Source organism: Nelusetta ayraudi, unplaced genomic scaffold (assembly GCF_046127955.1).
Source record: "Nelusetta ayraudi isolate G7.1 ecotype Tasmania unplaced genomic scaffold, CSIRO-AGI_Nayr_v1 ptg000060l, whole genome shotgun sequence".
Lineage (NCBI taxonomy): Eukaryota > Metazoa > Chordata > Actinopteri > Tetraodontiformes > Monacanthidae > Nelusetta > Nelusetta ayraudi.
In genome coordinates this window covers 4084223-4100000 of record NW_027466110.1, presented here as the reverse complement: position 1 = coordinate 4100000, position 15778 = coordinate 4084223, and the positions used below count along the sequence as shown (strand labels likewise).

The 15778-nt window shown below is 43.4% G+C and overlaps 1 protein-coding gene across 1 annotated transcript; it reads right to left on the bottom strand.

Annotated features, from left to right (window-relative positions):
• Window positions 1-5521: 5521 nt before the first annotated feature.
• Window positions 5522-15733, bottom strand: hat1 (histone acetyltransferase 1). The gene is made up of 11 exons (XM_076039953.1): window positions 15646-15733; window positions 15121-15192; window positions 14908-14983; window positions 13936-14056; window positions 10460-10636; window positions 10016-10137; window positions 9297-9401; window positions 8839-8945; window positions 8354-8505; window positions 7752-7868; window positions 5522-6211 (listed from the first exon to the last, which is right to left on the bottom strand). The coding sequence occupies exons 1-11, from the start codon at window positions 15650-15652 to the stop codon at window positions 6041-6043; spliced, it is 1227 nt and encodes a 408-aa protein (XP_075896068.1). The 5' UTR covers window positions 15653-15733; the 3' UTR covers window positions 5522-6040.
• Between the last annotated feature and the right edge of the window lie 45 nt (window positions 15734-15778).

The following is a 15778-nucleotide window of genomic DNA, read 5'->3' as shown; positions in this document are numbered from 1 at the left end:
TCCCCCACCACCACCACAAAGAAAAAGAAAAAGAATAAACGGCAACAGCACGAGCTTTGCAGTATTTCAAAGTAGGATCCTTGCAATGTTTTGTTATCGCGCTTTGAGTGACGTGTGTAATTTAATTCTCACTATGCTGATCCTTGCGGTTTAGAAGCCGTTGTTGACTCTGTGGCACACCTTGTCTTGGTGTAGTAACAGTAATCTTTGTGGGATTAATTCATCTGAACGTCCCCTCGCTACTGGTTTAGATTTTGTCCTCAGTGGATTGACAACAAAAGCACTTCTTTGAGGCAGATGTTGTCTACACCTATTACTTTAGACATTCTAGGTAAAATGGATAATGTTTTCTGTCTGGTAGCCCTCCAGTTTAAGAATATTTTAATCACCTCCTGTGATTCTGGGACGGCAGTCAAAAGTGAAGAATTTAGCATATAAAGGGAGAAGGAACAGAAGAAAAGTGAACATCATTTATCCTGACAGGAGGCAAACAGCCTGTCTTCACAGATTTTTACCTCCATCCCACTCTTCTGAATTTTAAAAAAAAATTAGATGTGTGGCTCCCAGGATTTCCATTGTTTGCATGAATCCATTAGTCGACCCTTCATGCAAAGTGTTCAGTGTTCAGTGTGAACACCCAGGTGGAATCTAGGGATACACTGCAGATACAGTTGAGCAGCAGCAGCAGACAAATCCAGTCCATTCTGGTCCGGTCCGGTCGGCCCGATCGCAGCCTCAATCTCCAACCTGACGAGATTACACAGAGGCTTCCTGTCTCCCGAGCCGCGATACCATCTCACTCTGACCTCTTACTTCCCTCCCATACGGCTCCGTCCCAGCCTCAGATAGCACCAATTACTGCCTAATGGGACAGTTTTAATAAGATAACTGCATCAAGAATATGTTCATCCAACTCCACAGCACGGCTCATTAAAGAGATTAATATGCAGGCAGGGACCGTGGCGCAAATAGAGGCGACGGCAAGAGAGGGCTCATTCATGTGTTAGAAGTGTAAGCCAAACTGCTGATGTTTTCTCCTGACTTGTTTTTTTTTTTTTTTTTTTTTTTTAAACAGAACTGAGCCCACAGTGGGGATCCTTCACGCAGTGAGATTAGTTCATGCGTAAATGTTTCCTGTTCGGAATAACAAACCTATTGAAAATCAGTCCTCCATGGATTTTTAGCAACCTTCTAAGTAAACGTTGTATTTTAGTTTCAAAATGAGGTATAAAAAAAACAAAAACAAAAAAAAAAACCAAGTGGCACAGCAGGTCGGAGCCATTGATGATTATACCCCGCACGATGACTGGAATATGAAAGGGTCATTTGAATTTGTTCAAGTCAATTAATCAGGCACCGCAGGGTAGAAAAACGGAAGGATGGGAAAAAGTTGTCATTAAGCTGCATCATCTTTATCAGGCTGTAATGATGGAGTGGATTATTTCTGCAAACGCGCAGCGCTTGTGGCAAATATAACAATCTTTTCATGAGGCTATTCAGTCTGTCAATCATCATAACAAAATCCAGTGCTTTATTTACACTAACTGGTCTCTATTTTCATGTCGTTTGAATGGCAATCTGCTCAATTTGAAGTGCACCATGATCCCAAGTTGTTAAAGTGACGGATGAAATCGTTATCACACATGCCAAAGCTGTACAGAGATGGAAATCAGTTATCATGAATGCGACAGAGAAGCGTGAGCATGCTCACTTCCTTCTTGCACAACTGCTATTTCCCCTGAACTTTGTTGATGTTTCTTTTTCTCGGGGTGGGTAAAGATTTGTGTAAGATTTACTGTCGAGAGCTTTGTAGGTTTTACTTCTTTGTTGATTATAAGAAACAGTGACGCTTAAAAAAAAAGCACATCAAGAACAGGCAGAGCAGACTCCAGGGACCCCATGGCCTGAACTATCAACACTATCACTTTCATCACATCCTTCAGTTGACTTTATTGCTCTATCAGCAGCTCGATCTGAGTGCAGTCCTCCAAACCACAATCTCCGCTTTCTGGCACACAATTAAAAGATGTCATACTCGGTTACTCCGACGCTGTGTTGGTTCTTGCTGTCAGCTCATCAAACATTATCTTAAAGAGGTCTTTCTAGCAAAGGGAAGCAGCCAGCCAGGTTCTCTGACAGACAGCGAGGAGGGGGTGTGATAGCCTCAGGGTATGTGGCTGAGCGAAGAGCACAAAAGAAACTGGGAACAAGATAAGAAAAGCAGCGATGGGGGTGCACCTCGATTCCCTACCTCATCCTCTCCTGGGAACCAGGGGGCCAAGACGCTGGAGCTCCACCACACAGGTATCATATTCAGCAGGTCATTCAGTACAGCAGGGCTGGGCTCCAAAATCCCCTCGCTGTCTGTCTCTGTTGGAGATGTGGAGGCGCCATAAGGTAACAGTAGCAGAAAAAAAAGGAAAAGGAAAAAAAAACAGCACATGCCAACAGGTGAAACCAAATATTCCAGCCAAGTACTGTTGTCACCTCACCACTTCCTGGCACCAGACCATTCTGGCCTGCTTTATATGAGACACATGCAGTTAAGTTATGTGCATGATTAAACATATTCAAACATGAGGCATAAATAGATCAGGCAAAGTTTCAGAGTTTTCACGATTTCACAGTTATTCAGGTCCGAAACTAAACTGCCAAAACTTGGCAATATTATTTGGTTAAAAAAAAAAAGGAACAACCACAAATGTTGCAAGTAATAACATCATCACAGTCTGACCATTTTACCCTTTACTTATTTTTTTTTTTGTGTGTGTCTGCTGAAGCCTCAAAAGTCTATGCTAATTAGCTTCAAGGCACCACGGTTTTCAACGAAAAATATGCAGCCCGAGCCACGCTAGATAACTGATTGATTGAAACGTTCATTTCAAATATGAGGCATTAAAGAAAAAAACAACAAAAAAAAACAGCATACAATTAAATTCAGAAGAAAAGTTACAAAAAAAACAAAAAAAAAACACGTAGGAGTGCGAAAAAGTGTAGCATTTTTCTCCCACCCTTACATACATACTGAGGAGAGGACAAAAAATATGAACAATATATATGAAATTATGCAACAAAGAAAAACACGTTAAATAACTCCAAATACGCGTTTTATGAAAGGTGGCAGTTTTGAAGAATTTTTGTATAAGACGCGTTTGACTTATTTCACTTTTATTTTTTCCTACATAATTCCATGTGGGTTCATACGTAGTTTCGATGCCTTCAGTGAGAAACTGCAATGTCATGAGAATGAAAGTAAAGACATATTCATAGGGTGTGTCCATATTGACTTGTAGTGTATGTTCATATTACACACCTACATACATAAACACTATAACCGGCGAACGTGAATTAGCTCATGGTCGCCGAGCTAGCTTACTTTGGACATCATTGACGCCTTTAAAATACGGCCCACTCCAAACATTGTTCCACTGGAGGTTGTATTCTTCGTCTGTGGGGAACCTTAATTAGATTTCAGTGGTCTCGTATTCCACGAAAAAACACAAATCATGACTGGGGTTTCCGGCGACAAACAGCGCATAACTTACAGGTAGCCGCCGCCGGTATCTTCCACATTCAGATCTGCAGGAGGTGTGTGAAGAAGAACACAAAGCAGGTGACGTCAACTTTCCCTCCAACGTCGTCCACCTTGGTGCCTACCTGAGAATTTGTCTCATGGTATAGATCACCCTTCCCCCTGTGGCTGGTCCCTGTAGGTTAGCAGTGAACTCTTCTTAAATCACGTGTAAATGCTCTGCTTTACCTCGTCCGACAGCATACTTGCTGATGCAGTTAAAAATCATATTTGACATGTTTCATGTGTAAAGCTTTATGGGCATAAAAACAGCAACAAGGTTGGCATAGCAAGTACTAATGATATAAGTCTGTCAAGGACAAAAATGAAAAGGCAAGCACCAACACTGGGAATTAAATGTTTTTTTTTTTGTTTTTTTTTGTTTTTTTTATTAAAAATTTAAGTAGAGTCATAAGATGTTCATTGAGAGGTTCAATCTTGCAGTTCAGAAGTCAGTCTAACCACCTAGGATATTTTAAAAGAACATTTTTATCATTCTTCAATTAGTGCACTTGCAGCAGTTAAGACGGTGGACATCAGCCTTCTCTCTAGTTTAAATTCAGCTCAGCTGTCCTTACCAAGCATCGACTTAGGTGACAGGAAGGTGTTAAGAAGAGGAGTGTGTTTTCTAAGCTGTTTGCCTGACACTTTTGCTGAAACACGAAACTGAACACTTCACAGAGCATCTCCTCTGCTTCATTCCCACAAAAACAGACTAGTTCCCAGTGAGGACTCTGTTCTCTCTCAAAGCTGACTCTCAAGTACAGAGTCTTCTTTAAATAAGCAAGTTTGCTTGATGCTTTTGAGCATTTGCAGGATAAACGCAATGAATGAGAGAGGAAGGCCCGGGACGGACGAGGTGTGAACTGTGAGGGGAGTAATTAAGTTTGTGTAAACTCAACTGTGTGGTCTGCCCACTGCCCAGTAGTCTGGGGATTGTCCAGAGGATCGCCATCACATAGATACATTAACAGTAGTTGGTCAAATACATATTTGTGTGTTTGTGTTTATATGTGTGTGTGTGTATATACATATATATATATATACATACACACACACACATATACGTGTGTGTATATACACTACACATGTACGTGTACATTTACACACATGTATGTATACACACACAAAGTGATTAAAAAAAAAATCCTGTGGCAAAGTGTATTTATCATAATATGTGATCTTTAGAAAGACAGCACAGACATCCATACAGCATCCCACTAGAAGACCAGTCAGCGAGCCTTTGCAGGGAAATGCGCTCTCACAGCAGAAATAGCAGGGATTCACAGAGAGACGAGGCCCCTTGTGGCCACAAGTGGGTTCAATAAATCTGAATTAGAGACATGAAGGGTTCCGAGGTTTGGTCTTGTTTCGCATGGAGAGGGGGAGAAAAATGTTTATAAAATTGACCTGGAAGCCTTCATTGAGAGACAATGTGCTAAAGTATCATAAAGTATGATGGGTATTCATCACTGCAATCTGCATAAGTGGGAGCAATACAGCAGCACAAAGGTTTTCAATTTATAACCATAATACTCATTAGAGTAACACTCAACATCAGTGGCAATCACGAGTTACATTAGCCGCAAGAGGATGCCTGGGCAGAATTATGGCCCTAAAAATATATTCATCTCGTAGCGGAGATTACATTCATCAGTCCCTTATGAGGTAATCTGCACCATTAGCCCGTGCAATATGAATAGCTATATATTATCTCTTCAATGTACTCCACTAGTTGCTACAGCACCAATAAGCTTGACCATGAAACATTTCCCTCGGGATTTTATGGCCGTTCCGAGTTCAAAAATTAGATGAAAACAGAGAAGACTCTGTCAGAGTATTTTGAATTATATTTTGTTTGTTTATTTAATGTGTGTATTTTTGAGATACAAAAAAAACAGAATTAAATACTATTTGGGTTGTTTTGTGGGAAAAACAAAATAAGCAAAATGAAAGCAAAAGATAACAGATTTTTATTTTTGTCTCTACAATAGTAGTCAGGTGGGTGAAATATACAAAACAATTGTTTTTTTGTTTTTTATTATCATTTTCAGTATCAAGTGCTCCGAAACAACACACTGGCAGTTATTCTGACAAAAGATCATAAAAAATGTCAATGACAAAGAAGGATTTCTCAGCATGACAGCGGACATCCACCAACCTGTGAAGCACTACACCAGTTAATCTCACGCTATGTGGCCAAACACACAGAAAGAGTAAAACAGAGATTTTCCTCTGCTGCTGAACACACTGGTGCACTGGGGAGGGGGGAAACTGGAAACAGACGGGGCTGCCTCACCTGCAACGTATCGCAAAGTCAGAGGAACGACTAATTCTTTCAAAGCTGTCAATTAAAAGAGATTTCTTTAGAAGGAGAGGAGGCTCCTCTTGGTTGCAGCTCAGGTCTGTGCTGATGTCGGGGCTCCGTATGTACAGGGCAGGTCATCTGCAGCATCTCCGCGAGTCCGATCAAGCCTGCGACGCCAGCCTCTCAAGGATCCTCCTGTAATCTTCCAAGGTGATCTGGTAGCTCTTCTCCAGCTCCTCCTGCTGCGCCTGAGTGTCCATCTGGCCCATGTGGGACACCAGCTCCTCTGGCCGCAGGCACTTTTTCATCTTCGCCAGCTCTCTCTGGTTCTTCTGCAAGGCGTCGACAAGCGGGACACACACATAATCACTTTTCACACTCTGGGAAAAAGCTATACAACACCTGAGAGGCGGCAATATCTGGAGGGAGGTGTGCAGCTTCTCAAGTGACAGAAGCGCTTCCTTGGGTGTGTAGGGTGAGTTTACCGCAAACTTCGAATCTGCAGTGGACTACTGAGAGATACATACTGAACACACTGCAATATCATATAGACGTGCACTACACAGAAGCAATTTTTATGTGGAAATGGAGGCGATGCTGAAGATTTACAATTACAGCGCAGACTGTTAGTCAGAAGGGTGACTGGTGAAATGGGCGGGGACTATTTGACGCGGCAGTTCACATGAGGTTGGATTACATTACTCTTATAGGATCATGTTTAACACAATAAAGTAAAACCATATCTCTTTTCAAATATCATAGACATGTATTACGTTCCAAATGTCCATGAAAGAATTTTTCTGCATTTATAAATGTGACGCAAATTAAAACGCACTGCGGGGGACGCAGTGTAAGATGGATCACAATGATTCGTATCAAAATGGTATTTCATTCAGGAATGGGCTACAAACCTCTGCAGGGATGTGAGAGCGGCCACACATCATTTACATGGTCTTAAACGGCTGCCTTGAAGACCTCACACTCACACACATATGCGCACGCACACACACAGGGTCACTAGGGATTTAAGGGCAAAGACAGAATGTGTAATCCCCCTAACGTTCACAGAGCTGTGGTTTATGCCCTTCAAGTAACTACATGCAACAACGTCTCCTCAGGGAAGGAAAAACATTCTGCATCTGGACGCCAGATCCTTCCGAGGAAACTCCCGCCCGGCCACACAGGTTTGCTCCTCAACTGATTTCTTTTCCTTTATTTGGGTGGGGGATGGAGGCTTTGCTTGGTATAGTTTCAATAAAAAAAATGTATATATAAAAAAAAAACCTTCCTCCTGTTCTTAGTGAAAAATAAAGTCATTATATTGTTTTTGCTGAAGATGGCCAAAGAAGACAAAAGAGGAACATTTCATTTCTAGAAAACAGCACAGTGTAGCTGGTGTTGAAAGGGCACTGTGCTAAAAAGACGACAGATTTCTAAAGGGAGCAGCCTTCTGCTTTGAAGACGCTTTCCTGAAAATGATTTCCCCCTCAAAATGAATGCAAATACCGGCTAATGACACGTTTCTGAATAGGGAAAAAGGCTCAACCAGGCGCCTGGTGCACTCTTTTGTCGCTGCAACAATGCAGGACCAGTAATCTATCAATTTTCACCAGAACAAAAATCTATTTTTTTTCTGTTTTAAAAAAGGTAACATAATAAGCGGCTCCAGAGTGCGGCTTTCAATGATCATCCTGCTTCGTTCAATAACAGCCTGAGTGATACACTGAGACTGTACACAAGATTGTTGTTTCACATCGACATGAGACAAGTTATTCATCCCTGAATCATTTGCACAATCATGGAGTCGCGAAGTCATTCAGTGTATGTTTGATGTTTTTTCTGTACAGGAGGCGGGATGATCCTAAAACTCACCCTGTACGGTCCAAACAGCCTCTTCTTCACCTCCGAACAATACTCTTTGGCTTTTTGTTCATCGCTCATGTCTGTTGCTCTCAGACGCAGGATTTCATACACCCGTCTTGCGTGTTTCTGACAGAAAAAGGAAAAAATTAATGCATTAAAATAAGTTAACTGAGGAATAATTATATGAATATAAAGAAGAAATCAAACAGCGTTCAGAGAAAAGCAGCTGAGCTCCAGAAGGGAACTTGTTGGAGACAGAAATCTGTAACTTCTTCCTTCGTAAATGTTCAGCTTCATGTCGGGCTTAAATTGAAGTGTTGCACTTGATGCACTAGTGGTGATAGTTGTTTTATATTCAATATTTTTGTTACAACAGAAAAAGTTTCATAAAGATCTTCTGTTGTCGTCGAACACAATCTGCTGCCGACTTCTACCATTTCAATCTTTTTTTTTTACTGTACAATAGAAAAAAGATTTGTAGGACGAACGACAGAACAAAACAGGCCAAAACTAGTCGCCATGATGTTGGATAACAGGTGTTTTTTGTACAGAAAGCTATTTAAGGTAAAATAAGACTGAAAATCACTGGAGATATTCCTCTCATGTGTCACCTTGTTAATTTTCAGCTTCTCCTGGGACTCTTTGACCATTTCCTCGGAGAAGCCCCGGTGCAGTTTTTCCGCGGCGAAGGACGGGAGGCCTTGGCAGAGCTTGGACAGCACAAAGTCCCTCAGCTTCACGTAGCTCTCAGACGGGTCTTCGGCTGGCAACAGGCAATCGTAATGTGAGTGAACAGGAGTGATCGTGGCACTGTGACAAAAATCTCACAATGCAGGTCAGGCTAAAAAGATTTGACAAGATACAAATATGGCAACATAAAATGTTAACAGCACGAAAATAAAAGCTCCAATTTAGTATTCATCCTCTGTTTGCATGAGAAGAAGTACTTTGGTTCAGTTCAAAAGGAGACTGAGCGCACGGTTTTATCCAAACCAGCTCCTCAAATGAAGCGACCCCCTGGGGTGAACAGGAAGGCCTAACCGGGCGAGGGCCAAATGAGGAGCCAAAGGTAAAAATGCCAAAGACAAACCCTCACCTGTGATGTCCTGCACTTTGGGGAGGCCGCAGTAAAATCTGTGCACCGCCTCCAGGAGCTGAGCGCCGTGGCCTTCTCCTTGGAACGGAGGCAGGATCAACATTTGGCTGTTGTTGTTTTAAAGGTCAAGAGACAGAAGCGTAAAACAGAGCCCATGAGGAAAACGGGAGGTCTGCGTGGAATTCGTCAGCGAGCGGCGAGACAGACTGTTCGTCCGCCACTCGGATGCAACTTCAACTCTCACGTGCGTCAATGCAAGCAAATCAAATCTTATCCATAAAAGTTGTTTGCAGATACAAATCGCACGGGCTTGTTAATGAAACAAAATCTTGTTGAATGGCTGGCTATATAAGCCGGTAATTTGGGCTCTTTGGGGGAAGAGGATAAAGAAATGTATAATTTTCCCCGCCTTTTTCACACAAAGGAAGTGGGGAGGCACGTGCTGCCCCAACAATTACCTTACACGTGGTCGGGTTTTGTCTGGGTACACGTAGTAATTATAAACTGTCATGTAGCCAACGCTTGCGTAGAGCGTCTCCCCGTCTTTATTGTACTTTTCAAATCTGCGGATAAAACACAAAGGCAAAGCAGGTCAATTACAGGCACACTCCCATGCAGTATCCATTTTAGCCCCCTCGGCTCCATTGGCCACCGCCACCCCCCTCTCCCACCTCCTCCTCCTCCCGCGTGCCAGTATGTTAGAGCAGCCAGGCCCCGATTGGTACACCTGCTGCAACCTGAATACATTATGCACTTAATTGGAGTACTGCAACTTAGAGAAAGAGAAGGACCTGGAGGAGGGACTGAGCTCCTCCAAATCACTTCAGTCCATTTTGCCCATTGTCAGTATTAATAGTTGCCAGGGTAAAGAAAACACTGTCAGAGGCTCTTTTTACTGTTAAGACATTGTTCAGTGTTTCAAAAGACAACAGCATTCAATTCAGCTCTTGCCCCTGAAAAATCTGAAAAGGCTGCTCGGCACAAAGGAAGTTCTTGCCTGATCAACAATTCTCCGACGAGGGAAATATAATCAAACTGGCCGGGTAATTGGTCACAAACGCCTCAAAGGGGAGCCTTTGTTTTTCAATGACACAATAAAGGCTTTTTTTTGGGGAGGGGGGGGGGGGAGTGTGTGTGGATGCGGGAGGGAGCCGTGTCAAAGAGGGAGGGCACTCACACAAGAAAGAAGTCCCAACGATCGTCGTCTGTGTCGATGAAGCTGGCCATCTCGATGAACCACATGAGGAAAGTCTGCAGACGCTCGTGGTACTCCTGGAATCCTGGGCAGCTGATATCAGCCTGCACAACAACAAACCAGAAAAAAAAAGAAAAAAAGTTTGGGACACGCACAGACTTGCAAATGCACTTAAAACTATGCATTCGGTAAATGCAGATGTCACTCTGGTCCATCCATTAGTGATATTCTGTATCCAACAGAAGTAAATAATCACATGGCTCAAACGCTGTCATTTGTCAAGCGCTCAGAGGACTCAGTCCAAGTCAATTTTTTTTTTCCGAAAATGGTGGAGAAAAAAAAGAAAAGATATTTAAAACACTTAAACAGAGATGGACTTGTGGTCGTGTGCGTGTTTAAGACTGGTTGCGTGGATGGAGCCCTCACCTTGTGAATCTGGTACGTGAGCTGTCCGGCCTCCTCGTTGTGGACGGTGTAGGTGTGCAGCAAGGTGCCGAAAGGCTTGAAGTTGGCCTCCTTCTCCAGCAGCGAGACAAAGTCGTCAGTGTTGCAGGTGAATCCGGCGGGGATGATTTCCCGGATCTTGCCCTCAACGTCATCGGGCTGCAAACAAATTTAAAAAAAGCCCCAAAGTTAATAAATGTAATATTTTATTAGATCCCCGCTCCCACGAAAACACGGCAAGGAGAGGTATTTTTCTAATAGATCAAAATTCCAAACATTTGTACAGAGAATTGATATTTGTAGAAATATCAGCGCAAGCATTTGAAAAAAAAAAACCCCAAAAAACCCTGCATTAAATCAAAGCTGGAAGGATGCCTGATTTGTTCCAATGAATGAGAACCATTAGGCAATTAAAACTGTCAGCTGAGCAGGGACCACTGCGGCACCGTCTCCCCTCCCCCCGCTGAAAGGGCCACTTAAATCACTACATTTACTACTTATGAGCACCATGAATATGTGATGAAGTTGCCACAATAAACGCATTTCTACATCTCACTGGGAAATAAAGTCGTATGAATTGATCTCAACTTAACAAACCTTTGGGCATCCATAATAGACGGGGGGCCCCCTCCTCTAATCCTGCCAAGTGAACCCAATCAAATGAATTTGCCCCGGCGCTTTGAAAGACGACAAAGGGGCCCTACCCTTGGACTTTTTACTCAGTGCAACCTGTGGTTAGTTCAGCTGTAATGTTTGCATTGTATCCATTTCCACGAGGATTGACATGAGAACACTTTGCCGCGCGGCCCTTTCACACCATTTACATGTGTGATGGGCATTATTTCAGCAAAGAGACCCTCGCTGCTCAGCATTGAAAACTGGGAAATGAAGAAGGTCTGAGCAACATGTGCGACAAAAGGCTAATGCAACACGCTGCTAATTCCCCCGCCCCAGCCCCCCCCCCCCCAAAAGAACCCTTTCAGACATCAGCTAATATCTAACTGGAAGTAATGCACCTGCGGCTGAATGCCTCTTAACCATTGTAATTGTCCGGCGACATTTCTAAAGAATGAGGGCCATACTTGAAAGGCCATGGACAAACAAGTCCCTTTATTCCTGCCACTCTTCAACATACTAGACGCTAAATTGCACAGCCTTCCAGAAAAGGAGGCCTTAGTGCGGGAAGAATAAAACTCGACAATGTTCCTTTTCGGGCATTTTGTTAATGTCTTTGATTTGCAACAATGAGCACAAAGCGAGTACAAACTATCTAATTTGTCGTGTTGGTGTTATTTCACGTCTCTGATCCAACCCAAAGGGTACATTAAAGGAAGTACGCAAATAATTGAAAGTCACTCCCCCCCCCCCTCCTATCTCGCCAAGCGAGGGGGAGAATTAACTGAAGCTGAAACTGAAGCTGCGCCGTCGTTGCTGCAACAGAAACGGTCTGGCGCGGACGCCAGTTCGCACCGAGGGGCCGGCCAAGCGGCACTGTGTTTTTTGGCCAATTCATAAAAGGGGAGAAGGTGATTTTTTTGGATGGCAGACTTGCATCAGCGGCGGCAGCTGCATAAACTCCATCTCCTCCGCCTCCCCGTCGCCCGGCGCCAGCTGCACCACACCCCGGGCCCGTCCGCACGCACGCACTCAGAGACAAACACTCTTGAGATGCAGCCTGAACTCCGCCGCTCCCCTCCACTCTGCGGCTCGACACCAGCTGCACTCAAACCCTTCACGGGGTGAACACTCAGGGGGTCAACACCGAGCGGCGGCGCAAACACACAGAGCCAGACGTCACCTTTCGCTCCCAATATCTGGTTCAAACTACGGCCCCCCCCACACACACCGACTCTCCCCCCCCCCCCCCAAAAAAAAAAAAAAAAAGTCTAATGGATCTCTCGATTTTAAAGCATCGTGAACTGGAGAGTTTTTAGAGATGGAAGTAACACTGTGGCTCTTACTGGAAGGGCTTGCCGCTGTCATATCGGGGTCTTTTTCTTTATATATGATGAGTGCATGGGCACAAATAGTAAATCCTGGCAGGTTGAGATGTGGAGCCGCTGCTCCCACATGCTGCCAGTTTAAACGCCACATTGTCCAAGTTGGGGAAGCCCCCGCTGTTTTCAGACAGGACAGATGTCCCGAGGGTTGAATCATCTGACCTCAAAAGGGGCCCTGGCTAATTCATGTCGTCGCTTTAACATGTTTGCTGCATTGAAAGCGTCAGCAAGAATCCAAAGCTGCCAGAGGCTCTTTTGTGAAATCGCAGAAAAGGAGACAAGCGTTTCACTTAACTGTCCTTTTTACGTCTAAATACCGGCTGTTGATATGTAAATTATTATTTCGGGCTAAAGAAGGGAAAAAAAAAGTGTTACAGTCTGAGCAATGCAACGTTCAAAAAAACATTGAACTTTAATGTCAAGCAATTAGCCAGCTAATACAATTAACGAATGCATTTGATGGTTACATTAAAATGGCAGGCTCACATTAGGAGCTGCAGCCTATGGAGATCAGTTCACACACAGTGAACCCAAACAATTTTGATTGCTGATGGCTCGAGCAACAAGCCGTTCCTGGAAATATATGAACAAGGTATCCAACCGTGTCACATTACTCCTCCCGCTGATTCAATCACACAAACTACTAAAAAGAAAAATCAATTCCTCACGTTAGTCGCCGACTACAAAGCCTTTTAAAAGCCTTTTTTCCAACAGGGAGGAGCAGGATTAGTGTACTAGCACAGGGGGGCCATAGTGGGCTGAGAATTAGTCTAACAAAACGGGAGATCTCACACTGGAATAATGCTGCCACCCAGAGAGGCTTTCAGCAGCTTCAGTAAGTGAACAAATAACAATGTTGCTCTAGAAAAACTGCTCTCAGAATCCAACTAGGCTGCCCTCACTTGCAAAAGAAGCAAACTCCGAGCAAAGTTTTGTCAGTACTTTGACTGACAGTCTGATTTGCTACTTTTTGAAGTTTTGCAATTCATCTGAAGCAGCAGCAGCAGCAGCAGTAGATTTCAAGTGTGAAATCTCACGCATCCATCTTACCGCACTCCAACACAAGGCATTTTAATTTGGTTTATTCCAACACCGCTTAATTGTGGTTCAAACAGGGCAGCGAGTATCTACCGCAAGCTGACGGGATGAGCGTGGCTGCTGCTATTGACCCTCCGGGAAGCCCCGCCTTAGAGCAGCTACTGACCAATCACACCTTAGCAACAGTAACTAGGCGAGCAAAGTGTGGCAACTTTCTAATGCCACAGTGGTCTGTCTATGGTACTCACAACTTTTTTCCAACTCTTTTCCAAAGCCTAAACCACAAGATGAAAAATGTCAGATCTATCTATCCATCCCTATCCATCTATCCATCTATCTATCCCATCCCATCACATCACATCTGCTTAATGCTTGCTTAATAACTGCTCAAGGATATGAAATACATGAAAGACTTCTTACCTCAACACAATCAAACACCTCATTGACCTTTGAGGAATATTTCACTTTGAAGAGGGTGCTCAGGTTTCCTGCCGTGTAGTAGAGCTGTACCTGAAGACCTTTGTATCCAAAAGCGACCTCACTGCACACAATCAATGGAACCGTTAAAATCACAATAAGACATGCACAGGAATAAATAAGCATTTGCACATTACAGCTTAAAATAACTGTGTTTGTCGTAGCCATGCAAGATATTTGCACACACTCGGTTAGAATGCACGATAATCCTCTAATGCTCCTGGGAACCAATATAATGCTTTCTGTCACTGTGATTTGTTGATGGTACTTTATCCACTAAATCGTTGCCATTCACAGCCAAACAGATAATAGAGCTATTTGGCTGGCACAAAGTTTCCTAGGAATTAGGCTCTAAAAAATAATTGGTTCCCCAATTGTTGTTTCTCCTTCAAGCTATTTCCATGAAACGCAAAATCTTAACATTTTAAGCTTGCAATGCTTTGGTCGGCAAACTAGAATATTATAATGCTGCCGTTTATCAAAGTTTGGCATAACTTCACACTTTTATACGTATATCTATGTTAAATAATCACCAACTGGACTATGACTATGAATTTGTATATACATGAGCTATGAATGAATCTGCGTCAGCCTGTTGCTTTTCATTATCAGTCAAATAAACTACATCTACTTGATAGTAAATCAAAGACAGAACAATGCAATTCGTATTTCACATTTGAGGGAAGAAGCCTTGAACTGGGCCCATTAAATTAAATACATTAAAATTGAACAATACGAGTGTTTGCCATAAATTCATAACTAATAAACAGCTTGAATGAAAAGCTTTCTTCAATGTTCTGTTGTCAATGCCTTTTTGGCTCTTCATGGCTACAGAATGGGCGTCTTTTAAATACAGACAGTGTTCAATATAAAACGACACTGGTTAATAGGGGTAATAAAGGCAGAACTACTCACTCATCTCCAAAAAGCTGGTGGCTGTACTCTGGGTGGAAGGTAGTGCCATCATCATCTACATCCTCCGGGAAGCGAACTACAAGAAAAATGCAATGACTTTAAGCGGGATGCAAATGTAAAAGCGCATGACAGCGTATGACCACACGCATGCCAATGTGAACACAATTTCTACAGGAGACATATAGTGAGTCACGGAACAAGTGGTAAACGTACCCAGCTTCAGGGATATCGCATCGTTGGTTTCACACTTGTACTCAGCCAGTTTCTTTTCCATGGTATTTAGCGCTGAGGAATACACATGAGTACACACTTGGATGACTGAACGGCATTAGCAGACACCACCAGAGCGCGGAGAAACTAAACAGATGTAGAGCCACTGTCGCTATTAGCTCACGCAAACTGTTTGCATGGCGAAATTATTGTTACATGTAGACTGTAAGTGAGACCGCAAACGGCGGTGTCAGCGTCTCTCCAAACGGCGACCGAACGCAGTGGTATTAAAACGGCATGCTTTGACAGCCTGCTCCTCTCCCTCTCGTACAGCGTGCTAGCGCACAGGCCCACTCTATGGCTAGTGTAGAGTAACAGGACGTTAGCTTAGCTGGCTATGTTTTGGTGATGTCACAAGCTCATTCACGACCTTCCTGCGCTTAAAATGCGACGAGCGTGCACGTCTCGGGGAGAATGTCTGCACAATACCACCGCGACATGTAAAGCAGTGAAGCTTTAGCCACTTACCCGCCATTTCTGCACTCTGTTGTGTGGGACTGTGTTGTGTTTCCCCCGCGAAAGACGCGCGGAATTAAGACAACTTCCGGGTCCGTGCGGAAACAGGAAGTATATCTTTTTTTAACAGCTCCGGTTGGTTATG

Coding starts and splice junctions, on each gene's coding strand:
- hat1 (XM_076039953.1), bottom strand. Junction 10,637..13,935: donor AGGTGTTTGATTGTGTTGAG/GTAAGAAGTCTT, acceptor ATTTGTTTGCAG/CCCGATGACGTTGAGGGCAA. Junction 8,506..8,838: donor CAAAGTGCAGGACATCACAG/GTGAGGGTTTGT, acceptor GCCTGTTGCCAG/CCGAAGACCCGTCTGAGAGC.